General features: G+C 36.1%; 1 protein-coding gene across 1 annotated transcript in view; it reads right to left on the bottom strand.

Annotated features, from left to right (window-relative positions):
• CACNA2D3 (calcium voltage-gated channel auxiliary subunit alpha2delta 3) overlaps positions 1-14,798 on the bottom strand; it is a 382,632-nt gene that overhangs the window by 186,212 nt on the left and 181,622 nt on the right. Inside the window, exons 10-11 of the mRNA XM_058032041.1 lie at positions 6,818-6,907; positions 3,030-3,143 (exon numbers count right to left, since the gene is read on the bottom strand). Of these exons, the coding sequence (XP_057888024.1) occupies positions 3,030-3,143; positions 6,818-6,907 (204 nt within the window). The remainder of the gene's footprint in view (positions 1-3,029; positions 3,144-6,817; positions 6,908-14,798) is intronic.

The following is a 14,798-nucleotide window of genomic DNA, read 5'->3' on the forward strand; positions in this document are numbered from 1 at the left end:
TGCATTTGGATCTCATAGTAGGAGCAGTAACATAGAATAAAAGCATTATTCTGGTACAGCTGACATCAAAAAGATATTTTGAGACTAAAAAGGCTTTCTCCTGAAATAGGACATCTTAAAAAAATAAAATTATTGCAACTATATTATAGCTTTCATTGTAAACAAACATTTCCTGGTACAACTCCTTTTAAATACTTATTTCTGCTACATGATGAAAAGCTGGGCTTTTATAGGAGATGTGTAGATTTATTTACTCTTGTGGATTAATTATTCCCATTTTGGTACTTCACGTGGCAAAGTTGCCTTGAATGAATCACAGAAATTGGAAAGTACTGAATGTAATTCCATGAATGAGAAAAATTATGTACATAGCACAAACTCATTTCTAATGTGTGAGAATCAGCTCTTTAAGATTGCACCTATGGCCTCATAAAAAGAAGGAAATAGATGTTAACAACTAGTCATATAAATAAAATATAGCGTGTTATAAAAATAACATCTACTAGATTTACATTTAAAGTAGTAGAAGATACTAAGTAAACATGGGGAAATTTTTTTGGGGTATTTTTCCCTTTTGCTGAGGAAGACAGAGACTCATAAAAAACCCAGTAAAATGAAAGCATTCCTTCTTTCAGGGAAACAGTCCAGAAGATGACTTTCAAAAGTCTTTTGATGGTCACAATTTCCTAGTATCTACAAAAAATCAGGCTGATTTCCTTCAAAAATTCAATTGCTTAATTTAAGCTACTTTAGGGATTTAATTGTAGCCATTTTATTCCCTTTCCTAATAACAGCAACACAATTTTATTTTAATGCATTATCAGAAGGAAGATGATTTTTAGTATATATATATTTAAGGCTATCTTTTGCAAAGATATAAATGGTTTGGAAAAAGGAAGAAAACATGAATTGGTGCTTATGTCCCACAAGTTTGTATTCACTCTCCATTTTTAGAGATTCTCACTGACAAACTTTTAAAGTCTTCACAGCTGTATAAAGATTTCTTTCCTTTCTTTAGAGAACAAAATGCTTATGCTGCAACTAATTATAAAATGTTTGCTGTTATCTAACATTAGATCAGCTCTAACTGAAAGTGGTACTTTGCTAACCACGTAGATGAGGTAAAAAAAACTTCAGAATTTACCTCAATTAGAGCCATTCCCTTTTCCACCACTGTCCACCCCAGTATCACAATGCAGGAAAAACATAAATGATAAGAAAAATGGTAGGGCAATGCATAGATAATAGGGAAAATTATGTACATTAAAACAAAAACTATCTAGCAGTTCAAAGGTGAGATTTATAAATATAAAAACCAGCTTTGCATAATTTCTAGGCACACTGACACTGCAAATATGTAGGATATTGCATTTTCAATAGCCTTCCTTTCTAGAATAACAAATCCAACAAAGACATTCAAAGCTCTAATGCATTAAAGCCTACATATGGAAATCTTTTACATTTTTCATACTGAAACATTTCAGGCTGAAAAGAGGAAAAAAGATTAGATTTTTTTTTTTCCATACATGTTTCTTAAAACACAATTTACAAGACTGTGTTAATACATTAAATATTTTTAGAAGAGCTAGCTGAGTAGAATATTGAGTTGAATATCAACTAAAAGCTTCTCCCCAGACATCATGTCCTTGCTGAACAAGGCAGGACTCCTGATGCTGGGCCTTTGCAGAAGAATTCCCAATGGAAACCTCTCCTGCTGCTTTTTGCAACAGCTGTGCTGAGCAGGTTATCTCAGATGGAGCTGTGGATTAGCACATGAAAGATACACAACACATGTTTTTGTGAAAATACTTAGCTGACTCTTTCAGAGAATTCTTTCCTTGCTGATTCCCTACGATAAGAGTTTCCCCAGAGTCTCTTCTTCTTAACAGAGGAACCAACTCCAAAGAATGAGAAATTGCAGCACCAGAGGCACAACCCTCTGAGAGACTCTGAGAATCTCCTTTAACAACAGTTTTTGTTAGATAAAGTGAAATGTTCTCATGGAATATCTGAGGGCTTAACAACTTAAATTAGATGGCGTCCCATTGAGTAAGAGAGGCAGGCCTGGCCACAAAGTCTTCAGCTTTTAGGCCTTCTTTCCAGTGGAATGATATTATATTTGCATAAAACAGAGCTAGAGAAGTCACTCAGAAAATAAACAGAATTTTATAAAAGAGAAACATGACTAAAAGCTGAAAATTAAAACAACTACTTTCCACAGAATATAGACCCCATGCAGCACAGTCACATTAATCAATTACTTGCTCAAATTGCACTTCAGACCATGTGGTTGTTGCTTCCATAGGCACGTAAAATGGCAAAGAACAACAAAAACTTCCTAAAATAGTCCCAAAACTTGCTTCAGCTGAAGACAAAATGTAGAAGAAAATTATTTCCCATAGAGAAACAAGGCCCACTAGAGCTTCCTCATCTGGTAAATTCAAGGCATTTCTGCCCTACTGTGAAATTTCCACTTGCAATATGATAAGGTAATTTAACTCTGGGCAAATTTCTTTATACAGATCAATAGAGCCAGATACATTTTTAATAAAATCTTACCAACTGTCAGCTCTATTCTCCACTCTGCCAAATGAATAAATTAAAAATACTGAGTACTACATTTGCTCTTTCTGCTGTCATAGTAAGCCGCTTGTTGTCCATAGTACATACCCATCTTCAGCTTGAAAAAGCATTGAATTATTAATGTGTATTTTGGGAGAAAAAAGAAAAATTTTTATCATACTTAAAGATGTGTCTCAGGGGAAGGATTATATAATGCTCAAAAATGTAACCTGGAGGGAAATAGTGCCTTTATATACTACTAACTAACCTAAGACCATTACAACAGTAAAAGGCCATTTCTATCCTTATGCAATATCATATAAGTGTCTTTTTTTTTTTTTAATTAGTGATCCAAAATCATTTATAGGTAATTAGAAAGATTGTTACTGACTTTTCAATAGATACACACTTTAGATTGGATATGAAGCTTTGGGTTTCCCATTCAGTAAAGGTGATGGCACACTTACTTTTCTGTCTGGCCAGTTGTATTTTGCAAATATGGTATCATATGTGTCCACAGCTCCATCAGTGATCAGCATTATGGCCTGGCTGCAAATACTTCCTTGTCCTGTGTGATTGAACTGTAAAGGAAACAACCATTAGGATCTGCACATTCCTGTTACATGAAGACAGGATCACACGTGGATTTTGTCACATCTCTAGCATCCTTAGAAGAAGTCAGAAAGTATTCAGGCTAAAAACATTTTTTCATAGATTTTATGTTCTTGGTGAATTGAAAAATAAGAAACATGGATAAATGTAGCAGTGCCCAAAATTAAAATGGTATTCTCCTGGTTTTGATAGATGATGAGTGTTGATGCATCCATAGGGTTTGCTTTGATTTAAATATCATTTTAGAAGAACAGGTTACACAAAAAGAAGTAATGAATGATGATTTTTCTGAGAAGTACAGGAGATACACAACTCAGAGACATCTGACTATTCATATGGCATTCATTCATATTCACTCAGGACTACATTCCATATGCTATTTTCCTTTAAATATTTATCTGGGAGAACCCAGTTCATATTTATATACTCTGAGATTCTCCTATTACCCAAAAATGAATACATGTAAGTAATTCAGGCTGCTGAAGTGCGGTACTTGAGCACAGGTACTCAGACAGAAATCTGTAACCCTCTGGCATAAGCAAAGGAAGCTTCGTCCTTACACAAATGGGATTTTCCCCTGTCAAAGAACAAACACATTGTCGTATTATGAGCTTTGATCTCTTCATTCTGGAGTTGGTGCTCTGATTATGAATCCATATGTCTCCATTTGCTTTGGTTGCAGAATAAATTCTTATTGCTCTGTGCATGACCTTGTTCTGTGCATTACATATTCGAGGTACTTTGGTGAAACATCCATCTTTTAGCACAAAAAAAAGCCAAGTTTTAAAATAATTTGATTTTTAATTTCTCTTTAAAAACGCTTTAAAAATCTATGAAAATATCAATAAAGGGGATATTACAATTACTTTCTTTTAGTTTTCATGTACATTATCACATTTGAGGTCAGGCAAGGCCTCATCCTATCACCCTACTCTTGATGCTGTGAAAGCCAAGTAAGAATTATCTTGTCCCACCTCCCCAGCCTTGCTGTGCCCCAGAACAGGGTGGTCCCATTTAAAAAGCAGTGCCTGTGTTCACAGGTGAATTACCTGGCAGGGACTCTGACTGCTCCTGCAGTCATGAGAAATTGTTCAGAGTATTCTGGTTTGATTTGAACTACTGACAGCTCTGTCTTTTAAGCTTTCCACAGTGTGTTTGCCCTTACATATTCACTGTTTTCCAAACTCTAAAACCCACTTTTTCTAAAAACGTTCTCCTAAAAATTTCATCTTTGTAGAAATGCCTGCAGTAGAAAAGGGTGGGTTCCAGGAGTCCTCTGTCTTTTCTACCTTCACATTTCTGTGTCTGAGTGACCATACCCACATTCAACAACCATTTCCATCACACCTGCATCTCTCCTCAAGCTCAGCTTCCTTTTCATCCAGCAGAAACCTCAGCAAACAGGACCAGAAACACTCTGCCTTAAAGGGCAGCTAATGTGGATTTACAGGGTTAGCTGTATTGTGATCACTGCCTCTGTGTAATTTGCAAGGCAGTCACTCAAAATTCTCCCATCATGACAGGTTTTCCAGTCTTAACCAGAACCAGAATTATTTAAGTGGGATTCCTTCATGATCTTACAGAGATTTTTTTCACATAAAGGTGAAGTTACTTTGTCCAGGGATACCTTCCTCACATGGAAAATATATTTTACAAGTGACAAGGTATCTGAAAAGAGAAATTAATGAAGGGGAAGTGCCTTTGTACATTTATTTTAAAACACCACTCTGTATGCATCTGCATTATTCTACACTGTTATCTGAATATTTTGAAGAATGAGATTAAATTCAAATACTTTGATGAGTAATATCTTCTCATATTTGTCTAAAACTTTTAATTTTATTGAATAGCAAGAGTGATGAAAGTGTTTTCCATAATAATAACAATGACAAGGGGCTTATGATGAACTACAATTAACTCAGTGATTCATCAGTTAGCAGCAAAAATTTCAATGCATCCTGACATTTACAGCAGTTGGTTGTGATTAACAGTCTTTGAAATGTCACAGAATTTTATTTAATTGGTTATGATTTTTTTAAAGGTAATCACTTCAAAGAGCACATTTGTCACCAAAAGAGATAATTGCAGTTGTCACATGACATAGTAGGTGTCTAACTACTGTACCAAGCCCTTCTGTATTCTTCCTCTCTACAATGTACACTGCATAAATTGACAATTGGAAAGAATTTGGAAGTGGATTTTTAAACATGCTTTTCAAAGGTATCAGTAGCAAACATCTTCAAGTCTTGACAAGCATAGCAAATATTGAAAGGTAATTGCAAGGCAAAATTGACTGAGTTTAATTAGTGTAACCCCTGAACCATTTTAAAATCCAACCAGAGTCTTTATAGACTATTTATGTAACACAAAGCTTTCTCTATTTTTTTTCCTTTACTATACCACCACCCACTCCTTCCCCCTCCCCATTCATCCACTTTCATTTATTTTTTTAATGAAGAAAAGACATCCTTAGCTAACCTATAATTCAAATAGGCTTCTGGCACATAAAGGTCACATCTTGCAGACAAAGTGGAAAATGGTTTTCTGTACTCTGCTAAGAGGAGATTTAGCTTTTCCTCTGGCCTAGGTGTCTTTAATTGAATCTCCCAGAGACACTGCAAATATGCCTGTATAAAATGGAAAATATTTTTATGCTGGCATTTCTGGAAGTTTACATGCAAAAAGGATTGAACCTATCTGAAACTTTATTTTAAAGTATAAACAGAAGCAATAAATAGAGCACCTTGAAGAGATCTGAGCATACCTGTAGCAGAGTCCATCATGATCTTACAGACCTCTCATCCTGGGTGCAGTTCAGCACATGGGATGTCACATCCCTTTAGTCTCAGAGCTATCAGATTATCTATCTGTGGTATTAAATATGGTATAAAAATCTATTATGAGATTTTTATACTACATTGATCATTATAACTTCAGTTACCTCACAGATTTTAAACCAAAGCAAAACAGACCTTGTGTCAGGTCTTCACTTCCTGCAATGTGATTTTTTTTTCAGTTTACATAATTTGGAGGACTAGCATAGAACATCACTTGCACTGAGGCATTCATACTGTTTTTCTGGTTCCCAGGACTCTATTTGGTGCCCACAATTCTTAATAAAACCTCTACAAACAGCCCACAGTGTCCTTAGCTTCATGCACCTTTTCCCATTGTCGTTTTTGGCATGCACCACACGAAGGCATTAGTTCCACACTGTCTGACTGAACACATGAGCAGTGGGTGGAAGAAGATAACTCCTTTTTTCATTTTAAGATTTTATGCCTGGAAAAGAATCAATCAATATTGCCCTTCAAGATGAATACACAGGAATTAGAACCATTAATTAATCTAGGATCACACAGCATAAAGGCAGGCACACTTGTCAAACTTTTTTTGAGAATATTTGGGTTTGAGCTCTTATTTCCAAGGTACATCCTTGAATCAAAAGACATTTTGCTATTTAGTTTAGATGACTTTTTTTCATCTTCCAGCAGACTAACACACTTCAGTGTTTTTTCCACAAAATACATGATTATACTTCAGGAAACACTTTGAAACATTTTCAGGAATATAAACTCAGTTGAAAAAAAGGAAAACAAGAAGGAGGTGAGAAACAAAAAAGATCTGAAAAGCATGAACTTACTTCATTGAGCATGTTGAAAGCTTCATTTAAAGCAATGTCCAGCATTCCAATTCCTTTTGCAAAAAGTTTGTCAAGGTGTTCCCTGAAGTGCTGAAAAATGAACAGAAAGATTTCATTTGTCAGGATGTTTTTACAACAGACTTGTTGATGATTAAGGATTTCTGAATACTTTAGACCAAGTTCTTAGGCTTAAATGACCACATACACTAATTAACAAAATAATTCCCAGTTAATTTTTTCTGACTCTTCAAGTAACACTAAACTAAGGATGTGTTAGTACAATAATAATGCAAAGGCATCCTGTTTTTCATACATTTTTGGCTAATTATTCAATCCAATAATTTTGGTTTTGAGTTTTGTGTTTTTATTGAGAGATCATCTTCATATTTTCTTTTCAGTTTGTATAGTAATTTTATATAATTTATAACAATTTTCCCTGCAGGTTTTTGGAATGTGATAGTTGATAAAAATTATTTTTTCTAACAATTAGCTTTGAGAGTACGCACCTCTAAAATATGATACATTCTAATCATTAAGTCATTTTAGATTCTAATCATTGGATCATTGAAGTATAAATGGAGTTTATCACTCAATATTAATATTAGACTCATTAAAAACTGTTCTACACAAGAAGACAAGACAATTAATTTGTAAGAAGGAAATGAAGCCCTGTGTGGTGGGAAACAGCAGGGGAAGCAATGTTGTTGTGAAATGCTATTCCAGTCTTTACAGCTGGCTAAAAAGTACAAAGAACTGCAAAACAGAGAAGGGCATTTCAACCCAACTAGTAGAGAAAAAATGTCAGGGCAAGACATATGCCACTGTAATATTAGTTTAAAGAAAAAGAATACATGATTTCAGAATGAGATAAAAATCACCTTAATTCCACTTTCAGTAACTTTCAGATACCAAACAGATCTCAAAATCCAGGAGTCCCTTGCTCTTAATGAGCCAGAAAGCATACTTTAACTTTACAACTTAAAGAGCTCTTTTTAGTAATAAACTGGTTTACCTCAGTCTCTTTTTGCTCTCATTTTGGAGCCCTTGTTTGACTGGGGGATCTGTCCAACTGTGTGCTTAATTCCCATGTGCAAATACCAGAATGTGCAATATCTAATTGCAGACTCATATACTTAATTGACATGCATAATCTTGGTAATTCTGAATGCAAAACAGGCACACAATTATGACAATCAGACATTGATGTCTGAATACAAAATTACAGGGTCAGAGCTGCACAGAAGTTGAGTGAGGAAGCACAGAAGTGTTCAGCTGGGGAGGTGATCACCCAGAAAGGTCTCAAAGACACGGGCTGAGGAGAATGAGGATACAAATCCACATGTGCAGGTAAGTCAGGATGAGTTCCTCCAGAACTTAAATGAGAATAAACCCAGGATGGTTTTTAATGTCCTTCATATTCTGTGTATCATGGGACAGTTACACAGAACATTAAAATCACACCACTGGTGCATCTGGCTTTGGCATAAATGAACAAGAGGACAGATTCATAACCAATTATCATGATTGAAGTTGGAATTTCTCTTATAATGAGGTTGTTGAAAGCATCTTTTGATACACCCTAGTGTATTCCCCTTTTCTAGCCTCACAGTTAAATGAACAACTGTAGGGATTTGGGACCATACGTAGGGATTTGGGACCATATTTGGTTAGATGATCACATTAAATTTTCATTCTTTGGGGATTAGGTAAAATTGTCTCTTAAAATATGATAGCCACTTGCATTTTTGTTACTTCCTAGTTTCCTAGTTTTGATTTACTAGGATTCAAGAGGTAATGAATTCAAATAAATCAATTTAAGCAATTTATTTCAGCAAATCTGTGCTTGGGAGTTGACACATATTCAGAGCCCTTTTCATGATGCAGAACACAGGTAAAGTTAGGGAGGTAGAAAGGGCAATCTGAACACAGGCAAGAATTTGATTTTCCTTTCCCAATTCCAGGTCATTGCAGGCAAATTGAAAACTCTTCTGAGATGAAGGCCAGAAACTGAATTCTTCCTTCGTGGCAGAAGCTGTCAAACTTGTAGTCAAAGTGAGACACTGATTTATCTAGCCCATACAAAACCTGAAGAATGATTTGCTGATTTGGTGGAAATTCTCAGGAAATTCTAAGGCAAATCCTTTTTCTGGTCTCTTATCTTAGAGGCTGCTGTAATGGCCTCACAATGTTATTGAGATTAGACAAGCTGACTGGTATCTATGATGAAAAGAAGATGACAAATTTTTATATTCTGGAAGGAGAGGGAAAGTGGTCACCCTCCAAGCAAACAGAGCCCAGTGTCTGCACAACCATGGGGGAAATTATTTGTCTTCCATTAAAATAATATAAGAATACTCCACAACCTTCAAAGCTTTATCCTTTCCAAACAGGAATAAAAGGAAAAGAACAAACTACAGCCATCTTCATTTGACATCTGAAAACAGGAAACAAACACATCTGAAAGCAAGTGATGATACATTAACACAGAGAACTGAGTTCTCCGGTTCCAGGTAGGGCTGTGACAACCAGCCCATCTCAGACACACAAAAAAAGTACAAAAGATGCCATATGAGCAATCCCAAAGGCCCAGCATTCCTGCTCACTGTAGCAAACACTTGCAGAATTATACCAATGGGTTTTGTTTTCCCCAGAATCATGACAGACTGTTACAGCAGAGAGTTTGGCTCACCTTTTCATTGGCACACAGATTAGACCTCACAGGTTGCTTTAATGCATTTTAACATGAGAACACTGCCTCAAGCCTCACACAGAGATACATCATTCAGTAAGTTAAGCTTGTTATGGTCTACAGCAGATCCCTCCCCTGGAAGTCCTGGAAACCTGTTTCCCTTTATATTATCTCTCTCTGGCACTGACAAAATAGAAGGAAACCAATAGAGTTTACTCTCATAAACTGACCCAATCAAGTCCCCATCTCTACTCTTCCCACATATCTAGATAAAAAAATACATTTTTAAAATTACTTGTATTTACTTCAGGCCTTCATAATTGCTTAATTGAGTTTAATTTCTATTATAACCACCAAAGTTTTGAAAGTTTTGATTTCATTCTTGTTAAGCCAATGTGCTGCACATGAGTACCAGTACCTTGCACAAATATTTTATTAGAGCCTACTAATGTTTACCAAAAACAAAGTAGCACTTATGATGAGTAGGACTACCCAAATTAGATTGGGTACTGGACCGTGGATTCAAGCCAATGAATAAAGCATTTTCCACTGATTCCAAAAAGGAATCAGTTCACAACTAATATATGCACAGAGGTTATACAGTTCCACTGGAAAAGCATGATATTTGCTATCAACTGTCTGACAAGGCTGAGCTTCCTACAGAAAAGCATTATTAATGGCTTCAGCATTCCTCCAGGTTTCCTTGTCAGCTTTACTGCAAGTCTTTGCTACTTCTAGAATTGCTCCCCCTGCCCATCCACACATGCTGTAACTCCAAACGGCCCTGGGACACACTTGGCAAGGATTTATCAGATTTGTGAAGATGGACTGCATCAGCACACAAACAGGAAAGAAAAAAACAGTCAGAAGGCCTGTGTGAGGTGGGAGAGTGATGCTCACGTGTGTCACAGGGAGGTTTACCCACATGCACTGACAGATAAATGTGTAAAATGCATTTAGGCATCAGCCCATTCCAAACCCTTGGTCAGGGCAGTTACAGCTTACCTGAGTGTAATGATTATCCAACCCCTTCTGTTTCCTAACATGCTGTGTTGGGAAAGAAGGGGCTTTTTTGGGAAAAACCAATCATAAAAACAATGCTGTACAAAGAGCTCAAGATTCAATACACTCAGATTAAAACTGAATTCTTCTTAAGTAAATTAGTTACTGCAATAGGAAACGTCAGACCAAATTTCAGTGGTCAGGGGCCTAATGAAAGTTTTGAGGGACTATAACAGCTTTTCAGTTTTAAAATAAGAGTAGACTTCAGTAAGACTTTACTATTTTGGGTTTTTTAACAGCTAAGCAATGCAGTTGATTCTTTTTTTTTTTTATTTGCAATCTGACAGAGATGGATAGATAAATATGCAAAAGTAATTTGCTTAAATAAAATTCAATATGAAAAATTTGTATTTACCAACCTCTTATTGGCAATTTCACTCAGCTTCTTTGCTTAATCAGTCTTTTGGTTATTTAATTTCTGGTAATTGCATAGAAAAATAAAAGCTTTTTGGAAGTTATACATTACATCTGTCTATTTCTGTCATTCGAATTTACACTGGGGTAAGTTCTTGATTTAGTTTGGAGTTACTGTGCCTATCTGTGCATCTAGAAGATGATATATTTCATCTGGAAACATTTACAGAGAAATGTCCTCAACCCATATATAGTACATTAAAAAAACATATAAAAGAGGAATGTATATTGTAATATTGTTACTTTAAATCTGAAGTTACATTAAATCAGATTGTCATCCGATTCCTTTGGGGTAGGTAAATTGTAACATGGAGTTTCTCAAAGATGAAAACCTCTTGGCCCAAGAAAACTAGTATTAAAATAGGCAGTTCCACATGTTTGCAATTTGTGGAGAAAGTGCAGACGGTGACAGAATAGTGTCTGAACTATTTCCCACTCTTTTTTAAATTTGTGTATAGCAAATTGATACACTTCAAGGTAGCAGCTGTTTAACACTGATGCCAAATTATAAAATAGTCTGGTAAAATTCAAATATACCTTGCATATTTTATATTACCAAACCACATTTAGGGTCACAGATTAATTTCAACCTCAGTTATGCTACCCAATGCAATTACAGATTTAGTTTTTGTGATAAACGAAACTTAAAGCAAGTTTTGCAAATTAGGGATAGCTTACAATTTCCACATATCTAAAATGAACTGTAGCTTTGTGCCAACAAAAAATTTATGACAATTGCTAGGCTGTGAAAACTTTTAGCAATAAGTGGAGACAGAGTGACACCTGCCATATCACCTGACATTATAATTATTCCAAAAACAAATTACTGTGTTTTCCCATTGTAAAATGAAAGTTGAAGCACTCTATTTTGGAAGAATAATAGTACTGGGATCCCTGTGTGTTTCTTAGGGAAACTGGTGGAAAATACATTAACACCATTTACATCACTGTCATATCAAAACACAAACATATTTGAAGTTGTAACTTTGTCTTTTACAAATACATGAAGGAAAATCCATTTAATAAGGTTTCTGAAAAGAAAAATGCCTTCTGAAGTGTACCTGACAGAAATTCCAGGTTGCTCTCAAAGCTGCACACCACAAGCACTTACAGAACCAGCAGTTTTGCAGAAAAGTAATAGAACAACCTGCTCAAAACCTGGGGAAGTTCCTAAACTTTAAGATTATAAAAATTAAACTAGCATCACCTCCTTGCAGGTTGTTGCCAGCAGTAAGAAAAACTAAAGTTAAATGAAGATTTACTACTCAAGTCTGTGTTACTTGGCTGTTTTTTAAGCTGGCAGGGAAGAGGTCTAGATGCTTAAACCCTTATTTCTTTCAAAGTATCTTCACACTTTCTCAAAGAAACGCACATTACATGCTGGAGATTCAGGGCTGAAAACAATTTTTTTCTCCAACCTTTGTTCTTTTCCCATCACAAAAATGCACAGGTGTGTTAAACGTTAAAATTCTTAATGGTAATAAATGTATTTGATGTCCCTCAAAAGTCTACTGTAATATAGAAGACATTTATTAATGCTTTAAGAAAGGAGTGGTCTTGATCAAGTAACCCTATGGATTAGGCTTGTTCAAAAAACATTCCTGCTTTTGCTACACCAATCACTATGAAATTTGTACCAGTCTTCAAAACATTCATTTACTCAGGCTGAACGTTGCGAAGGTAAAAGTACTGATGCTATATTTTCTTTTCTGGCTGCTCTCTTTACTTAACAAAACAATGCAGGATCAAGAATCTTAGGCTAACTTGAGCTCCATTATCATATAAATTAAGAAGTCTAACTTTTCACCCCTTACTGATATAGCTGTGAGAAGAGAGTTCAGTTCAGATATTCCAGTTGAGTCTTAACTCTTAAGTAGAGATGTAAATGGACTAAAGACTGCATATTCTAGAGGAAAAGAATGCTTCATCAATAATAATCAGGATGTCATTCAGAGAGAAATGCAGTTTCCTTCCTCTGTGTGCACTTTGTACAGATTTACTCCAATGTCAGGTATATGTTCTTACCTGAAAGACAGAGAAAAATTGAAGGAGGGAGGTGGAACTGAAGTTGGCTTTGTAGTATCTTCCCTGGTGCTTGCAACCGGAAACTAAAATCCATTACTGAAGGGAAAATATCACCAGAGTGGACATAAGAGAGCTACAATGCTTTAAATGATTTTTCATTCTTTAATGAGAGTGGATTTTTTTTCTTCTAGGTAAGTTTTCCTTTACTGCTGTGGTCCAGAAAATAATGGTAAGTGTTCTAGAGCCAATGTGTGGAATGAACACTGTGTTTGCAATACTGTTTCCATCCCAGAAAGAGGAAAGGTGGGGAGGGGATCAAGAGTGACAGTGTTTCATGAGAAAATGTATAAACCAGACAGATTTTTTTTTTTTTCTTTACTAAGACTAATTGAATTTTCTGAAAGTCAGGCTCTGTGGAAGCCTGTTACATTCCTGAAAATTATGGGTAAGAGTTCCTGCAACCCATCCCTGAATGTGAAGGAGCTTATGTTTATTTGCTACCCCTAATCCACTGAATATTCAGCACCAACACCACTAAGGAGGAGCACTCATTTCCCAGGCTGCTCTAAGGCCTGAGCCTGAAGCTCTTTCCTGCAGCCCACAAACAAACCCTTCCATTCCTGGAGAAGCTCCCAGGTCTGGTTTTCCCTGGCCAGGCTGGGGATGGAGCAGAAGAGGCTCTGGCTGCAGCCCAAAGCCAGGATCCCCTCACGCCTGGACCGTGGGCAGCCAAGGCTGAGCAGGGAAGGGCTTGGCAGGAGCAGGGCTGGCTGTGCTGGCACCACAGAACCTTCCAGAAGGAGCAAACTCCACATTCAGTCCTCCCTTCAAAGGAGGATTTGCTCTCTCCCCACACCCAGCCCTGGCCCGGCTGCCCCAAGTCAGAATAATTTAATTTATCCTGCTGAGAACCTGGTTTGTCCATCAGCTCTCCACAAATGAAGTGCCAGTGATAAGGACAGCTATTCTTCCAGAGTCTGTTTCTTTGTTTTGTTAAAGTTGAGAGATTAAACAAGATTCAAAGAACACCATTCAGCATCTTTAAGTGACATCCTCAGAGTGGAGAGATTCCATCTGAAAACATCTGAGCCTTGGAGGAAGACAGCAAAGTAGTTCTTCAATAAATAGTTTCAAGACAAATATAGACTGGGGTACTGATCCTGTGAGAGCAATTTTTATTTGGAGTTATTGAGACAGCTGCCTTCCTCGTGAGACTAAAAGCTCCAAACATTTCAGAGTAATTTCTTATCTCTGCTTCTAAGAACTGCCTGTATTTGGTACAAGTGGTGTCAGATGAACCTGGCAAGATGCAGTTAACAATAATTAGGGTATATGGCACAGGGGGATTTTTCCCTTATGGGTCATTTAATGGGAATTTTTTATGTTGAAATTCATGTATTATGAATTTCATTAAAAAAAAAAAAAAGGTAAGAATTCAAGTTTATTCAGCATAATCTAATAGTTTGGTAAAACTATTTGGTTTATTTGGTTCTATGCATGTTTCCAGCCACAGTGCTGCATTAAGTGATATGTGTCTTAAGAGAGGTCAGGACTATGGATAGTAACACAAAAGTTTAATAGTAGCATAAAAGTGAACTGTTAAAAATTCAGTCCCTGCAATCATCAGCATCATACATCTCCTCTTCCCACATAAGACAAGACTATTGCAATATGAAATACCATCACAGAAAATTTTAATTGTTTCCATCTAAAGTTATCATCTGAGAATAGATATTTGCCAGCTAAAGAAAAATTGTTCTGACTTTTTGAAAATACTTGTATTTCTTTTGG

Source organism: Melospiza georgiana, chromosome 11 (assembly GCF_028018845.1).
Source record: "Melospiza georgiana isolate bMelGeo1 chromosome 11, bMelGeo1.pri, whole genome shotgun sequence".
Taxonomy (NCBI): domain Eukaryota; kingdom Metazoa; phylum Chordata; class Aves; order Passeriformes; family Passerellidae; genus Melospiza; species Melospiza georgiana.